The following is a 15,258-nucleotide window of genomic DNA, read 5'->3' as shown; positions in this document are numbered from 1 at the left end:
TTATAATGTTTGATTCCTCTTTAAGAGAAAAAAAGTTTTTTAGGTTTATCCATAAATGATCGTACAAATAGGTAGATAAACTAAATCTTGATACCCAAGTGTGTTTTACGTAGGTTTTCAGCTATGCTGTCAGATGCCGGATACTACGCATGTCAAGCGAGTAACACGTGGGGAAGCGACTCTATCACTATCGAACTCGACGTTATTGGTAAGATAAGTCCGACACGACAGTAAAGAGTCATTGAACTGTTATTACTAGGTATAGAACCGACACAAAGAACGAGTATTGTGCGCCATGATTTGTTTGGACAACAAACCATAGAAGCGGAGCGTGAATCTCGCGACCTAAACGCGTAGGTGCCATAAATTTAACGGCACTTACAACGTTTTGGTCGCGTTGTACATGTTGCGATTGCGACAATTTTATTGTGACTTAATGTCTATAGTAATAATAACAATGTAAGGAGTAGGAAATTAAGAGCCTGGGGACCGAGCTAACATGAAAATCGTAAATCTAAAAACGCAGATCGATTAAGTATTTAAGCTGCGATTGGCGTCTATCAACTATTGTCGTCTTGACTGGAATCCCATAAAATTTGATTATTTTAATAAGAAATGAGTTGTTGCTCGATTTCTTGAAGACTTTGGAGTTTTTTTCTTTCTCATCTGGAGTTGCAGGCGTACATAGGCTATAGAGACTGCTTACCAAAAGGCGAAACGTCTTCGATTCTTTTTGTCAGGGTCACTAGTTGTGCTCTGAAAGTGAGTCATTATTCTATGAAGTGTGCAGAAAGTGATACGTTTTACATTTAATGTATGCGCATTATACTTTCCAAGTACGTTTTATTTTTTTAACTATACGTAGTTCAATTTTGTTTTTAAATGGATTTGTTGGACAATTTCCATTCTGAACTTTAACTCCCCATTCCATAAATAATGAGACTGTTACTTAAACTGTTAATAAAAAAAATATTATTAACTTGGGTGAAAGGCACCATTTCAGTCTCAGACTAGAAGCGTTCTCACTGCGTTCGAGCGCCAAATTATTTCTAAGAAGTTAAAGTTTTTGGTCACTCGCGCAACATGTTTCATGTTAGTTTAATGTTAATATGTCTCACATCAGTTTATATTCGATTAAGTTAAGAATATTGGTTTTATAAGATAGATATACCCAATGTAACATAAAATAACATTACTTTGTATCTTCCTCTAGTTTTTTTTTTTTTTTTTTTTTTTTTTTTTTTTTTTTTTTTTTTTTTTTTTTTTTTTTTATGCGTTTTAGAATTTTGGGTCCAGTCCCCGCGAAGTGTACGGTATTATTCTCTAGTTCCAGTTGCTGTAAAGTCCCCAGGCAAGACTTACATTGAGCAAGAGGAAGGTACGTCTCTCAACTTGGAGTGCAAAGCGGGCGGACCTCCCCCGCCCCACATCACGTGGTACTACCGCAAAACGAACACATCTGACGCCATGAAAATAGCGTAAGTTTCTTTTAGAAGAAATGAAGTTTCAGTTTTCGGCAAAAAAAACTGGTCAAGATAACTCAGAAGACTAGTTTTGCTTAGGAAAAATACGGCGATATACTTAGGATTTAATTTTTCTAAACGACCTCGCTTTGATAAACCTTTTATATCCCACTCGGTCAGCAACGTAGGTACTATTTTTATACTTTTGGAGCTAAGCTTACTATTTCTTATGCAGCATTTTGTATGGATGACTGTAGACTACATAATACATATATTTTTGTAATAAATTAATGATATTCACTTGAAAGTATTTAAATACAATTATGCACTATTAATTGCATATATATATATATTGTATTTATTTTCCTCACAATCGAAGTTATAATCTACTCGAGCATAATTCCCATTTTATTCCTTTTTAACATTTATTTTATTTCTAGCCATAATACCGCCGAAGGAGATTTGCGTTTCCCAAGAATACATCATGGCCAGAGCGGCGAGTACATTTGCGTTGCCGCTAACGCTGGCGGTTCCAAAAATATCACCTACACCGTGTCTGTCACAGGTATTAGTACATTACTATAGAGGCCGGGAAACGTAGGGTTGCAGGCCAAGTAGATATATACGGCTGAGCGCAACGAAGCCGGATAGAGATACGCAGCCGGCTACCCCGTTTCTCGCCGAGATATGTATAGTGCTTTTCTCAAACTTGCAATTAAAACAAAAAATGGTAGTCAATTTGTTTTGTGGCGACCTACTCGGCTCGCCACTCTACCAGCGGTGTACAACCTTACGCGCGAAAGTCCGCGCGCCTGCGCGATGCGCCACCGCCGTTGCTTAGCAACGAATATGCACAACAAATCACCGTACCAAGCTAACTGAAGCTAGTTGATGGTTGGATACCAAGACGTTGTGTCACAATTTGACGTTAAAAAACAGAAGCAGGTTGCTTTACAGTCCCAGGTGTGTAAGGCAGTATGAAATTCCTTTATACATATCATCTTCACTCATGCCACCTGATATAATATATAGTATTTCCGGACCAATTTGACGTAAGCCATGTCATCATTTCATAGCAAGTTTGAGAAAAAATACATTGTGCAACGTTCTTGACAGCAGGCAGGCTGTAATTTACATTGAAATAGGCTTACAATATAACAATAGCAAAGAACACTTTGCTGCTGGTCCCCGGCGTGCAGAGGCATCTACTGATTGCTCGTTCCGTATTTGGAATTTTGCAATACATTTAATGTTTTTGGACCCAGGTACGTCCTTAAACTACGTCCAAAAGAGAGGTATGGGCATTGTGAATGTCATCTCGCTTTGTGTGGTAGGACTGGTAAGGCACAGCACAGCGGATGTCATTCCAGATCTAGAGCAGAGCCCAACTGGGGGAGTTTCTCCACCTTACAGAAAACCGCAGCCAAATAACACTAGACCCTACTCATAGTGTTGTGTTCCTGCCGGTGAGTAAGGTTGCCAAAGCTCAACGAGGGGGTAGGGTTTAGTTAGGGTCAGCAACGCGCATGTAATTCCTCTGTAGTTGCAGGCGTACATAGGCTACGAAGACTGCTTACCATCAGGCGGGCCGTATGCTTGTTTGCCACCGATGTAGTATTAAAAAATATTTTTTTTTTCATGAAAATAAAATGCAACTGTTGTATATGCTGTTTACTTATTTGGCATTTCGTTGAACTTTTGCATGCAAGCGTGCAATAATCAATATAATTCCAAAAAAATAAATATAAAATAATATAAAACTTCTAATTGAAATAATTGAGAAACTTAACAAAATAGGCATATCACAATTAATACAGTTAGGTATATAACTGAATATCACTAATTTGAATATTGTTGGTAAAATATTGCTCTAAGCGTCAGTTTGTAAAACTGCGTTTAAAGGCGTTGCCTACCTTCCTTAAAATGAGTAAGCATAACTTTTGGTTTTTAAACAGATTAGATACTAAACAAGGGATGGATGGGATGGAGAGACAGATGCGAACGAAAACTTATATAAGCATTACCATACATTATTTTAAGTTTCAATTGCCGTTTTCTATAAAAGATTGTCACTTGAATAGGAACTTCAGGCACTGGAGCCGTTTAGTATTTTTTTATTAATATGTTATGATATTTATTATAACTCATGCCGTACCTACCTAAGTAACAGAAATCAAAGATAAAATATAAGGGATCTGGATGAGATCCTTTATAGGGATTGGTTCGCTTTTGTACCTACATCGGAAACATTGTCTTGTTGTCATTGACAAAACTTGTCTTATGTACAATAAAGTGTTTAAATACATGCATAAAAATATTAAATCAGTGATTACTGTCAAAGATTCTCGTCATAAAGAAAACCTTGGCAAAAAGTTAATCACTTTCCACCTTCCCTGATTTCAGCTCGTCCCTCAATCCTATTCAGGATGCGACAATATGACGGCGTGAAGGGTGACATGTACCTGCGGGTCCCCTGCGATGCCACTGGCAACCCGAAACCTGAGGTCCTTTGGACCTTTGGAGGGAAGAACCTTTCTTCAGGTAAATGTCTACAAGCTAAGAGCTGAATGCTCCGAACATTTCAGTAACAAAGTTTGAAAGTGCCACTGTTAAAGTATTTTTATATTTTTGATGATACTTCCACACTCATCATCATCATATCAGCCTTTTATCGCCCACTGCTGAGCATAGGCTCCTTTTCCAGTACGCCACTTATCCCGGTCCTGAGCCAATCTCATCCAGAACAAAGGTGTCCCGCATTATTCTGAATGTCGTCCACCCAACGAGCCAACGGACGCCAGGCACATTTTTCGTCTGAAAGCAGCCACCATTCCGTTAACATTAACACCTGCCAACACACACTATTACTTGCCAAGTCGATACATAGTGAGATGGATCAAAAACTCTATTAAAATAGCGTTATATCTTTCCTGTGGACATCTTAAAATAAACGGACTTTGAAGCGTAATTTTCTAGACACTTAATATGTAAGTTCAAACCATCTAACTGTTTGTTTGCTCTATGAGCCTAAACATATTTTAGTCAAATAGTTAACTATAATATTGTACATGGAAAAGGTGACTTGGAGCGTTTTTGGCCCGGCACGGACTGACTCTTAATTATTCATAATGGGCTGACGCTATTTTCATTTTCCACTTCATTCCACTTCACTCACTCTTACATTCTTACTCAGATATTGTTTGCTTGCAGACACTCCATGGTATCTCATCGGAAAAGATGGCAGTCTAATAATAAAGAAAGTCGACGATTCGGCAGCAGGAACGTACACGTGCACAGCTATCAACAAATTTGGATCTACATCTGAACAGTTTCAAGTTGTTGTTAATGGTAAGCAGCTAAACAATTTTCTAGTCGAGTTCTATTGCCGCGTATGCACTAGAGGCAGTCTCGGGTCGAGCGATTATTTACTCCGAAGTCGCGCAAAGATATGCTGTTCCATCCTGAGGCACGCAGCGACAAGGGGTAAATTCGTCGCCGCGAGCACAGCCATCTTTTGTTGGTTTTTCTGCCATGCTCAAAGGATTCTCATTCCGCGCTTCAGCTTGATCGGCTATTCCGTAACATGCCTCGAGTCTATGCCTCAGAGCGAGCAGCCTCAAACTGAGGCTGTCTGCTTCAAGTTGACGCTATTCGGCCTGAGCTTGCTCTAATGGATACACGCCTTTGGGCGTTAAACAATAAATCTTATGTACCAGATTTGGTAACTTTTATTGTATTGTCCACCGACGTGATATTTTTCCATAAGTGTGTTTGACCCTTATAGCTGACCCTAGCCTTACCTAATTGTCAAATTTGCGACCAGAATATTTTTCATAACTTTACGCGTCATACCGTTATCTGTTCTTATGTGTATCTATTTATTTACTTATTTAATCTTTATTGCACAATACATGAAGGTACAAATGGCGGACTTAATTCCATAAGGCATTCTCTACCATAGGCAAAGGCATTATGTATCTGTCTTTATCGCCTATATTCCTTTGTCTCTAAAAAATATACATGTTTATAATTTGTGGTTTGTTTCAGATTATCCTGTAGATCGCTTTTTGTCGATCATGATAGAAGAAGGTAAAACGGAAAATATTGCATGCCCTGTCCCACATAGGCCAAAGATTGACAGAGTCAATTGGTTCAAGGTAAGTTTATTTTCATCTACCTTTCGAAGTATTGACGACCGGTCTGGCCTAGTGGGTAGTGACCCTGCCTATGAAGCCGATGGTTCTGGATTCGAATCTCGGTAAGGGTCACTGATCATGGGGTTCCTGAGTCATGGATGTTTTCTATGTATTTAAGTATTTGTATATTATATATATCGTTGTCTGAGTACCCACAACACAAGCCTTCTTGGCTTACCGTGGGACTTAGTCAAATTGTGTAAGAATGTCCGTGTAATAATAATATTTATTTATTTAAATTTTTATAGTAGTTAAAATAATAACATATAGAAGTAAGGTAATAGAGAATAACCGATTTATAACAAGTTGAATCTTATTTATATTAATATTGAAGCTTAATAAGTATAAGAGGGAAGAACAATTTTGCGATCCTAAGGAAATAACGGTCCTTTTTCGATGATAATCTTAACAAATCACTTTGATTTTGATGTCGATTTCAGATTTCGTTTTATTTATTTTTTTGTATTGCAATATTTGAAGAAAAAAAGGGAAAACCTATAAACCTAAGTTTTCATACAAAAAAATCATGGAAAATAGAAAATATTTAGAAGTGGAAAAACGTTTTCTCTTCTTTTATGGACAAGTACGTGGTATATCTCCCTCTTAAGTTTTAAAAGACTTTACTTATTTCTCTATGATTATATTAGTAAATACCCTGATTTCCGTGTTTTCATCAGCATTTAATTCGTTAGACTGACCTACAACACCCCCCCTTATTAGCACCAATAGGAATGAATTTCGAGATGAAAGGTATTCTTAAGGGGTTCCCCGCGGTTTTCATCGATTTTGGCGAGTTTTGAGTCGTTACTCCTTCATTTGCACTAAAGATAAAATTATAAGACAAACGGCCATCGGTTCTTTAATCTTTTATCTCCATTTTTGTCTGACGGATTTTGAAAGAAACTAATACTTATTTTTTTATGATTTTTATAAACATTGTCTAAACAAACACTATTTTCGTTACTAGACTGCTATGAAGGAGCTTACATATATGAGATCTACATATTTGGGTTCGTCTTTGACGTCTCTAAAAATTTGTCAGAGAGTTTAATTTTAAAATAATTAACAAAAACGTTATGGCCAGAAAACCAGTTTTTTGGCTTAAACGTCTTCAACTTTGATGCCAAATATCTCGAAGGTAATGAAATTTGAAGTAAATATGGGATACTATATTGCTTACAGCCGTTGCTGCTAATATGATTAGCTACTAAAAACATTAGAAAACTAAAGGATTCAGATCGAAGGTCATTGGCGTTAGGGACCCTCTTAAGTCTTTTTCCAATCATTTAATTTCATTTTGTTATTTACTAGTCACTTTTCGGTGAAGGAAAATATTGTGAGGAAACAAGACTAATAACAATAAGGCCTAGTTTTCTCTCTGGATTGAAAGGTCAGATGGCAGCTTTCGTAAAAACTAATGTCTACGCTAATTCTTGGGATTCGTTGCCAAGCAGATCCCAGGCTCCCGCGTGCGTGGCAAGCCAAAACAACGTTAGGATGATGAGGATAATAATTGTAATTTTTTTAAAATCATCTACATAAACTATCATTTTACTTTTGTTATTTTTTATTGAGATAAATCACGATACCATAATATTTCATATAAACAGCATCTCTCAACCAGTGCCCCTAGTGTAAATTTAGTCGATAGCGAAACGTGACGTACGCGTTTGCGTTAAGTCTCATTTTGTATGGGTTTTTGAACAGCGCGCCAAGCGGGACGTTTTGGAAAGTCAAAAATCTCATACGAAAATATTACGAGTCGAAAATATTTACACTATTTTAGGGGTACTGAATGGATTGTCTCGATACTCCATTCCGCAATACAATTGAGAAGGTCGATCATTTGTTCTTATTATATTTCAGGACGGCCGTAACATAACTTCTGGCGAGCTCAAAAACGTGACCCAAGCGGACGCGGGTACATACACCTGTCGAGTAAGCGGCCCGGACCGGCCGCCCCAGACCGGCTCCACCAGGGTCGAGGTCGGGTTCAAGCCTCGCTTCAACTATGAAGGCGACGACAATATATCGTATGAGTACGGACGCCGAGCGACTATGGATTGTTCTGCTAGTGGAACTCCACAGCCTATTGTAAGTGTTACTTCATTGTTTTAAGAAGTTTCAAGACATATCAAGGGGTAAGGGGTGGATGGACCAGCCACCTCAGACCGGCCCCACCAGGGTTTAAACCTCGCTTCAACCATGAACGCGATAACAATACATCGTACTAGTAGGAACGCCGAGCGACTATGGATTTTCTGCCGGTGGAACTCCGCAGCCTAAAGTGTTGCAGCGTTATTAAGAAGTTTCCCCCTTTTATCGAATTAACGGGCCAAAGTACTATCTTGACTAGTTCAGACTAGACACGCTAGGGCGGATTTAAGACAAAAGGAGTCTTTTCATACACACGAAGTCCCCATTTTTGTCTATGGATATTATCTTTATTATTGAACACATTTTGATACAATTCGATACATATTAACCATAGCTATGTCCCTTCGTTTGATTTTTTTAGATTTTTTGAAATATCGTCACTGATATAATTTGATTTTTCGTGAGTATGGATAAATATGCTAGCGGTACTCAACAGCCTATTATAAGTGTCTTATGCAATAAGCTGTGAAGTCAACAAATAACTGTAGGCTGGCAACATTTTCTGAAATTTACCAGATATTTTCCAACTATTGTGTGATAAGGCAAAAGTGTGGAATGAACGAAGATGCAATGGCAAAAATTGAGAAAGATATGTTGAGATGGTTTGGGCACGTGGTAAGAATGAGTGAAAGAAGGCTAACAAAGAGAGTGTTTAAGGGAGAAGTAGAAGAGGGAGCTGAAAGGGACCTCGGCGGACTTTCTCTGATCATATTTGGGAAATCCTGAAGAAAAGCCATGTGAATAGCATCCTAAACCGATGAATGTGTATGAGGAATGTTATGAAAGTGAAGGAAGAGAAAGAGGCATGACAGGATCGTAGCAAATCCATGGTCTCTGTCTACCCCTCCGGGAAATAGGCGTGATTATATGTATGTATTTTCCAGCCTTTTGGAAACTTTACGCATCTTGCACATTTGTATTTGTAATAGTTCTTTCATTGTAATTGTGTTTTTCTAATTCTAATTGTTCACAGGTGACCTGGCACCACGACGGCAGACCGCTCCCGGTCACCCAGTCCAAGTACGAGTTCTTAATGAACAACGACGGCCAAAGAGGGCGCTACACGTGCGCCGTCACCAACCAGTACGGATATGTACAGCAGGACTTCATTGTTGCTTAAGGTGTGTGTGGTGAAGAAAGTAGACCACGCTGCTCCATACAAACGTAGTCAGATCAAATCTTGGTCAAATAGTTACGTTGGGGAAAACAGACGCATTTCCTGTACCCAATGTTAACGATTTGGGTACAATGGGTACAGTTTCTTCTTATTCCTCGGTGCCTCATTGCTGATGATCGCGAACATGTATGATCCGTCTCCATAATATATATGTGGGGTCATAAGCCATATGGGACACACACTACATGTTGCCGCCAACCACCCTCTTCACAGCATCAGACCATCTCGTGGTTGCTTTTCCTTGCGCATCCATTTGACCCAAGATAATCTGCCTTTCTAGGTCAGGTATGTTTATGGGTACAGTTTACTGAGGCTTGAATCATACGGCTTTTAAATAGTAAAAAGCTGGTCCGACAAGAAAATTGAACTTTAAAGTTCATTTATTGTATGATGGCCTCAGGAACGCATAACCTTAACTGAAACTAAAAAAGTTTTTGACCCAGTCCCTAATTTGCTCTTGGGATATTGATATTAGGTACAGAAAATATCTTAAGTTAACACAATATGACCAAACCTATGCCCCATCTTTTGTTCATTTTTTTATTATTACTGCTGTTAAAAAAAGATTGTTTTAAATGCGTTTAAAATATTTTTTTATGGCTAGTATACAGTGATTCATTACAAAATATTTTTATACATAACAATCAACACAGTTTGTGGTTAAATTATATACATTATATCACTAACCGCAATTGGTTTTTTCAATAAATTCCCCTGGAAGCATAAAATGAGGAAGTAAAATCATTGACTTTAATATTTCCCTTTTAAACTAATAAATCGACCGCAATGAGAATGGGATTCGAAAGTACCGTTTGCACAACAGTACCTATGTATAATTATCATATGTGTTTTCATTCATATTATTATGTTAGTATCTGGCCGCGACATCGTCTACGAAAAAAAATGTCTCCATTTTTTTGGTCCATTTGTTTACGTTTTCAATACAATCTTCTATGACTGTAACAAAACGCATAAACAAAAAATTACACCTTTTTTTGGGATCGAAATCAGACATTTTGCTGCTGCTTGGCTGTTTTTTTTTTACTGGTATGATGCTGATCCTGTTGAATTTCTTTTAATAGCTTAATTTAGTGTCCCACTACTGGGCTAAGGCCTCCCTCGTTTCGTCCACTCGACCTTGTTGATTATATTTTCCCACAATTTCGGATAAAATGCGTCCAAGTCGTCCCAACGTCTTCTCAGTCTGCCTGCACCCCAGCCTGCGCCATTCCGTGGGTCCCACCAGCCCAGTCCCATTTTACAATTCGACATACAACGACAGGGAGCGCCACAAGCCTTCGGAAATTGTCATATTCTTGGAAATTCCGACCCACGCCATCGGGGGCTCAGGTGGCCGAGCGGTTCAGGCATTTGTCGCGTAAACGGAGGACGCTCGTTCGATTCCACTGGAGGCCTTGGTAATTTTTTCCTTTGTTTACGACATTTATATCGACATCTAAAGTTTTTTAATGTAAACTTATTTCTTTTCAGGAAGCCGATTCACGACACGAGTACGACATAGACATAATACTTAGTTATCATGATAGCCTAACGCCGCCTTAACTAAATGACTCGACCATTAAGGTGCGACCACACCGCTTAAATAGAAATACGCTGACGGTGTCCGCACCGTGACGCAGTGACGTGCCGTAAACCTTACGATTTTAATACGATGCGATAAAATCGTGACATTTACACTGCGTCACTGCAATTACGCATCGTCGGCGTGTTTTAGAGGAAAGAGGACGGCCGTTTCTCCATACAAACGTTGTCCCCATTTTCCTATTTGGACATTGATATTATGGAAAATATTTTTATATAATTTAAAATAAAAACGTTTAACTTTTTTCGATTTTTCGATTATTGTAAAAAATAGGAGCAAATAAAATATTTCATACAAAATTTTTATTGCTTTAAAATTTTAAAAATTAATAGTGGTAGTTGAATACAACAAATTGAGTCAAGATATTTTCAATAGTGTTAATATCCACAGAGGAAATTGAGAACGTTTGTATGAAAAGGTGATTTCGTGTGACTTTAGTCTTAAGCAGCGGTGTGGAGAGCATACGACAATAATGGTACGCTTACGGTGCGTCACTGCGATTCCGCACCGTCACCGTTTATAAGCAGCGGTGTGGCCGCACCTTTAAAGTACCAATACAGGCCAATCTGAGTTTGAGATATTAGATCAGTACCCCTAGTGTAAATATTTTCGACAGCGAAACGTGACGTACGCGTTTGCGTTAAGTGTCATTTTGTATGAGATTTTTGACTTTCCAAAACGTCCCGCTTGGCGTGCTGTTCAAAAACCCATACAAAATGAGACTTAACGCAAACGCGTAGGTCACGTTTCGAAATCGAAATTATTTACACTAGGGGTACTGTATCATATTGGAAACAGATTTTAATAAATAAAAAAACTCAAATTGGCCTGTTATATCAGATGTAAGCTTTACACTTGTTACAATAAGTTTGTTATAGTTTTACTTAACTGTACGCTTGAAATGTTATTAATTAAATGTTTGAACACAGTTGTGCTTGGAGTTTTTTTTTAATTACTTACCTACTTCTTAGCTTTTTCAATTCACATTCAAGCGCATGTTACGCAAGTATTTCCTTGACAAATTTTCTTCTTCATCAACTTAATGATTAACACTTGGTATAATTATGTATGTATTAATATATGTATGTACGTCAGTTTGACGACCGGTCTGGCCTAGTGGGTAGTGACCCTGCCTATGAAGCTGATGGTCCCGGGTTCAAATCCTGGTAAGAGCATGTATTTGTGTGATGAACACGGATATTTGTTTCTGAGTCATGGGTGTTTTCTATGTATTTAAGTATTTATAATTATATATTATATATATCGTTGTCTAGGTACCTACAACACAAGTCTTATTGAGCTTACTGTGGGACTTAGTCAATTTGTGTAATAATGCCCTATAATATTTATTTATTTATTTACTGATAATAGTGAAAAAACTGGAATCTAGTTCGCCTTTAGTGATGAGTGTTTTTTTTTCATGTTTTGTTTTAATTTTTGTACAAGAGTTACTACAGCTACTACTACTACTAAATTACAGGACGCACTTATGTGTTAGAATAAGATCGATGTAGGTATGCTAACCGTTATTCATCATACAATCATGTACATACAGCATAAAAATGTGACAACATAATATTTCTATGATGATTCTAAGAACGGACGGGGATCGTATGCAATTTCCTCTCTCTGTCCTCTGTCTTTTTCCAAAGTCTGACTTATTTATTAGATTTCGGAGTTAAAGTAGAAAATATGTCAAATGAAATAGCTTATCTCTGTATCCTCTGTATTTAATTAGATAATCACAACAAAAAACAAGTAAAACCTAATAAAAACACTTAAATTAAAAATGTATATATAAAAAATTGGCCTAAGTCGAAGTAGCTGGGCCCAGAAAACTGGCCGCATTGCCCCGGTGGATATTATATTGGCCAGCCCTCTGGTCGCTAGAAGCCTCTATAAGGCGTTTTGACAGCGCACACCGTATCCATCACGAGCTACATGAGTCCCGTTCTCGTCGGGTTGCTGGGTGCGGTGGTTAAGCTTTTAGTCAAGAGGATGGGAAGATAATTTCAAAATGTTAACTTACCTTAAGTTAAGAATTATTTCTCCTCTGCATTAATTTCATGAGGGTAATTTGGTTGTATTTTGTCAATTATTAAGCCTCACACAACGTTGAATTTGCTATTCATTTAATCGGCAAAAAAATGTTCACCATTCATTATCTGCTTTTTTATTAATTTCGAAACTTCGTTATCTGACCTCTTTATCACCTATTCGAATATGCAAGAGTGTTAGAGAGGCAGATAACGAAATTTCGATCTTTGTGTTCCGTGGTAGACCCTCAGTATTGGTAGAGCCACCCTCTACGCAGAGTTTTGGGTAATATCCCCTATTTTCCAAAATGTCAATATCCAGAAGGGATCCAATGGGGACTACGTTTGTATGGAGAAGCAGCCGTCCCTTTTCCTCTTAATCGCAGGTACCTCGGAACTCGGGCTAATAAACATAAAACATTTTCCCTTCCGATTAATAAAAAGTTTTGCAGGGCGATCTACCCCAGTGACAGAATTGTATATATTTCTCAGAATCAGTAACACGAGGCATGTTAAGGTGATAACCTTTTGTTATTAACCTTAACTGTTCCAAATTAGCAGATAATGCAAATATATGTTCAGGGATTCTCGGATAGAAATAAAAAGCAGGAAAAAATATTTTTCCTTGTACAGTAGAATCCGTATATAACGACATCTAAGGGACGTGACAAATAAGTCATAATAGGCGGATGTCACATAAAACGTAGTTCATTAATATATTTTGAATTTCTTTATTTTTGGTTCATACCATGTTAAAAAAGCGGCCAAGTTTGAGTCGGACTCGCCCATGAAGGGTTCCGTACCATTTATGACGTATTAAAAAAAACTACTTACTAGATCTCGTTCAACATTTTACCACTTTGGACACACATTTTACCACTTTGGTAGTGTCTCTCGCTCAAACTATTCAGTTTAGAAAAAAATGATATTAGAAACCTAAATATCATTTTTAAAGATCTATCCATAGATACCCCACACGTATGGGTTTGACGAAAAAATTTTTTTTTTAATTTTATGACGTATTAAAAAAAAAACTACTCACTAGATCTCGTTCAAACCAATTTTCGGTGGAAGTTTGCATCGTAATGTACATCATATATTTTTTTTTAGATTTTTCATTCTGTTATTTTAGAAGTTACAGGGGGGGGACACACTTTTTTTCACTTTGGAAGGTTCTCTCGCGCAAACTATTCAGTTTAGAAAAAAATTATATTAGAAACCTTAATATCATTTTTGAAGACCTATCCATAGATACCACACACGTATGGGTTTGATGAAAAAAAAATTTTTTTTTTAATTTTATGACGTATTCAAAAAAACTACTCACTAGATCTCGTTCAAACCAATTTTCGGTGGAAGTTTGCATCGTAATGTACATCATATATTTTTTTTAGATTTTTCATTCTGTTATTTTAGAAGTTACAGGGGGGGGGGGACACTTTTTTTCACTTTGGAAGGTTCTCTCGCGCAAACTATTCAGTTTAGAAAAAAATTATATTAGAAACCTCAATATCATTTTTGAAGACCTATCCATAGATACCACACACGTATGGGTTTGATGAAAATTTTTTTTTTTTAATTTTATGACGTATTAAAAAAAAAACTACTTACTAGATCTCGTTCAAACCAATTTTCGGTGGAAGTTTAAATGGCAATGTATATCATATATTTTTTTTAGATTTTTCATTCTGTTGTTTTAGAAGTTACAGGGGGGGGAACACACATTTTTTTCACTTTGGAAGTAGCGAGAGACACTTCCAAAGTGAAAAAAATGTGTGTTCCCACATTTTTTTCACTTTGGAAGTGTCTCTCGCGCAAACTATTCAGTTGAGAAAAAAATGATATTAGAAACCTCAATATTATTTTTAAAGACCTATCCATAGATACCCCACACGTATGGGTTTGATGAAAAAAGTTTTTTTTGAGTTACAGTTCTGAGTATGGGGAACCCCAAAAAAATTTTTTTTTTTCTATTTTTGTGTAAAAATCTTAATGCGGTTCATAGAATACATCTACTTACCAAGTTTGAACGGTATAGCTCTTATAGTTTCGGAAAAAAGTGGCAGTGACATAATCGGACAGACAGACGGACATGACGAATCTATAAGGGTTCCGTTTTTTGCCATTTGGCTACGGAACCCTAAAAAAATCAGAAAACGCCTTTTCACCAGTGTCCATCAAACCTTGCTGATTTTGGCTTCCTGCTACATCGAGTGGTTTGGCAATCTAGAAAAAAATGTACCTGTCTCCTAAGGCTCCCAAAATATATGCACACCTCCTGAAATGCGCAAGCTCAGATTACACGCATTTGGGATCAAATCTTCATATTAAAAATCAACCTTCGTACTAAAAAGATTTCCAGCTTGCTGGGAATGAATTCCTCAAAACGGTTTTATATGGATCTAATTAGATTGGCCTCTTATGCATATATAGCCCTGTTTGCAACTTCAGACGGGTCACATAAGAACATTCTTGTTCAACGAGTGCGCTAGCGCCGGCGTATACCCTGATGTTTTAAAGCTAATAAAAGTGCAACCAGTTTACAAGGGGAAAGGTGAACATGACTCACCCAAATCTTATCGCCCGATATCTCTGGTGCCTATCATCTCAAAGGTTTTTGAACACC

General features: G+C 37.4%; 1 protein-coding gene across 1 annotated transcript in view; it reads left to right on the top strand.

Moving 5' to 3' along the window:
- Positions 1–11,524, top strand: part of LOC133525146 (hemicentin-2-like) — a 28,444-nt gene extending 16,920 nt beyond the window's left edge. The window contains exons 15-23 of the mRNA XM_061861407.1: positions 114–208; positions 1,328–1,478; positions 1,904–2,028; positions 3,867–4,004; positions 4,674–4,811; positions 5,511–5,620; positions 7,526–7,753; positions 8,790–8,937; positions 10,485–11,524. Of these exons, the coding sequence (XP_061717391.1) occupies positions 114–208; positions 1,328–1,478; positions 1,904–2,028; positions 3,867–4,004; positions 4,674–4,811; positions 5,511–5,620; positions 7,526–7,753; positions 8,790–8,936 (1,132 nt within the window). The 3' untranslated portion in view covers position 8,937; positions 10,485–11,524. The remainder of the gene's footprint in view (positions 1–113; positions 209–1,327; positions 1,479–1,903; positions 2,029–3,866; positions 4,005–4,673; positions 4,812–5,510; positions 5,621–7,525; positions 7,754–8,789; positions 8,938–10,484) is intronic.
- The last annotated feature ends 3,734 nt before the right edge of the window (positions 11,525–15,258 follow it).

Source organism: Cydia pomonella, chromosome 14 (assembly GCF_033807575.1).
Source record: "Cydia pomonella isolate Wapato2018A chromosome 14, ilCydPomo1, whole genome shotgun sequence".
NCBI lineage: Eukaryota > Metazoa > Arthropoda > Insecta > Lepidoptera > Tortricidae > Cydia > Cydia pomonella.
This window is presented reverse-complemented; position numbering and strand designations above follow the sequence as displayed.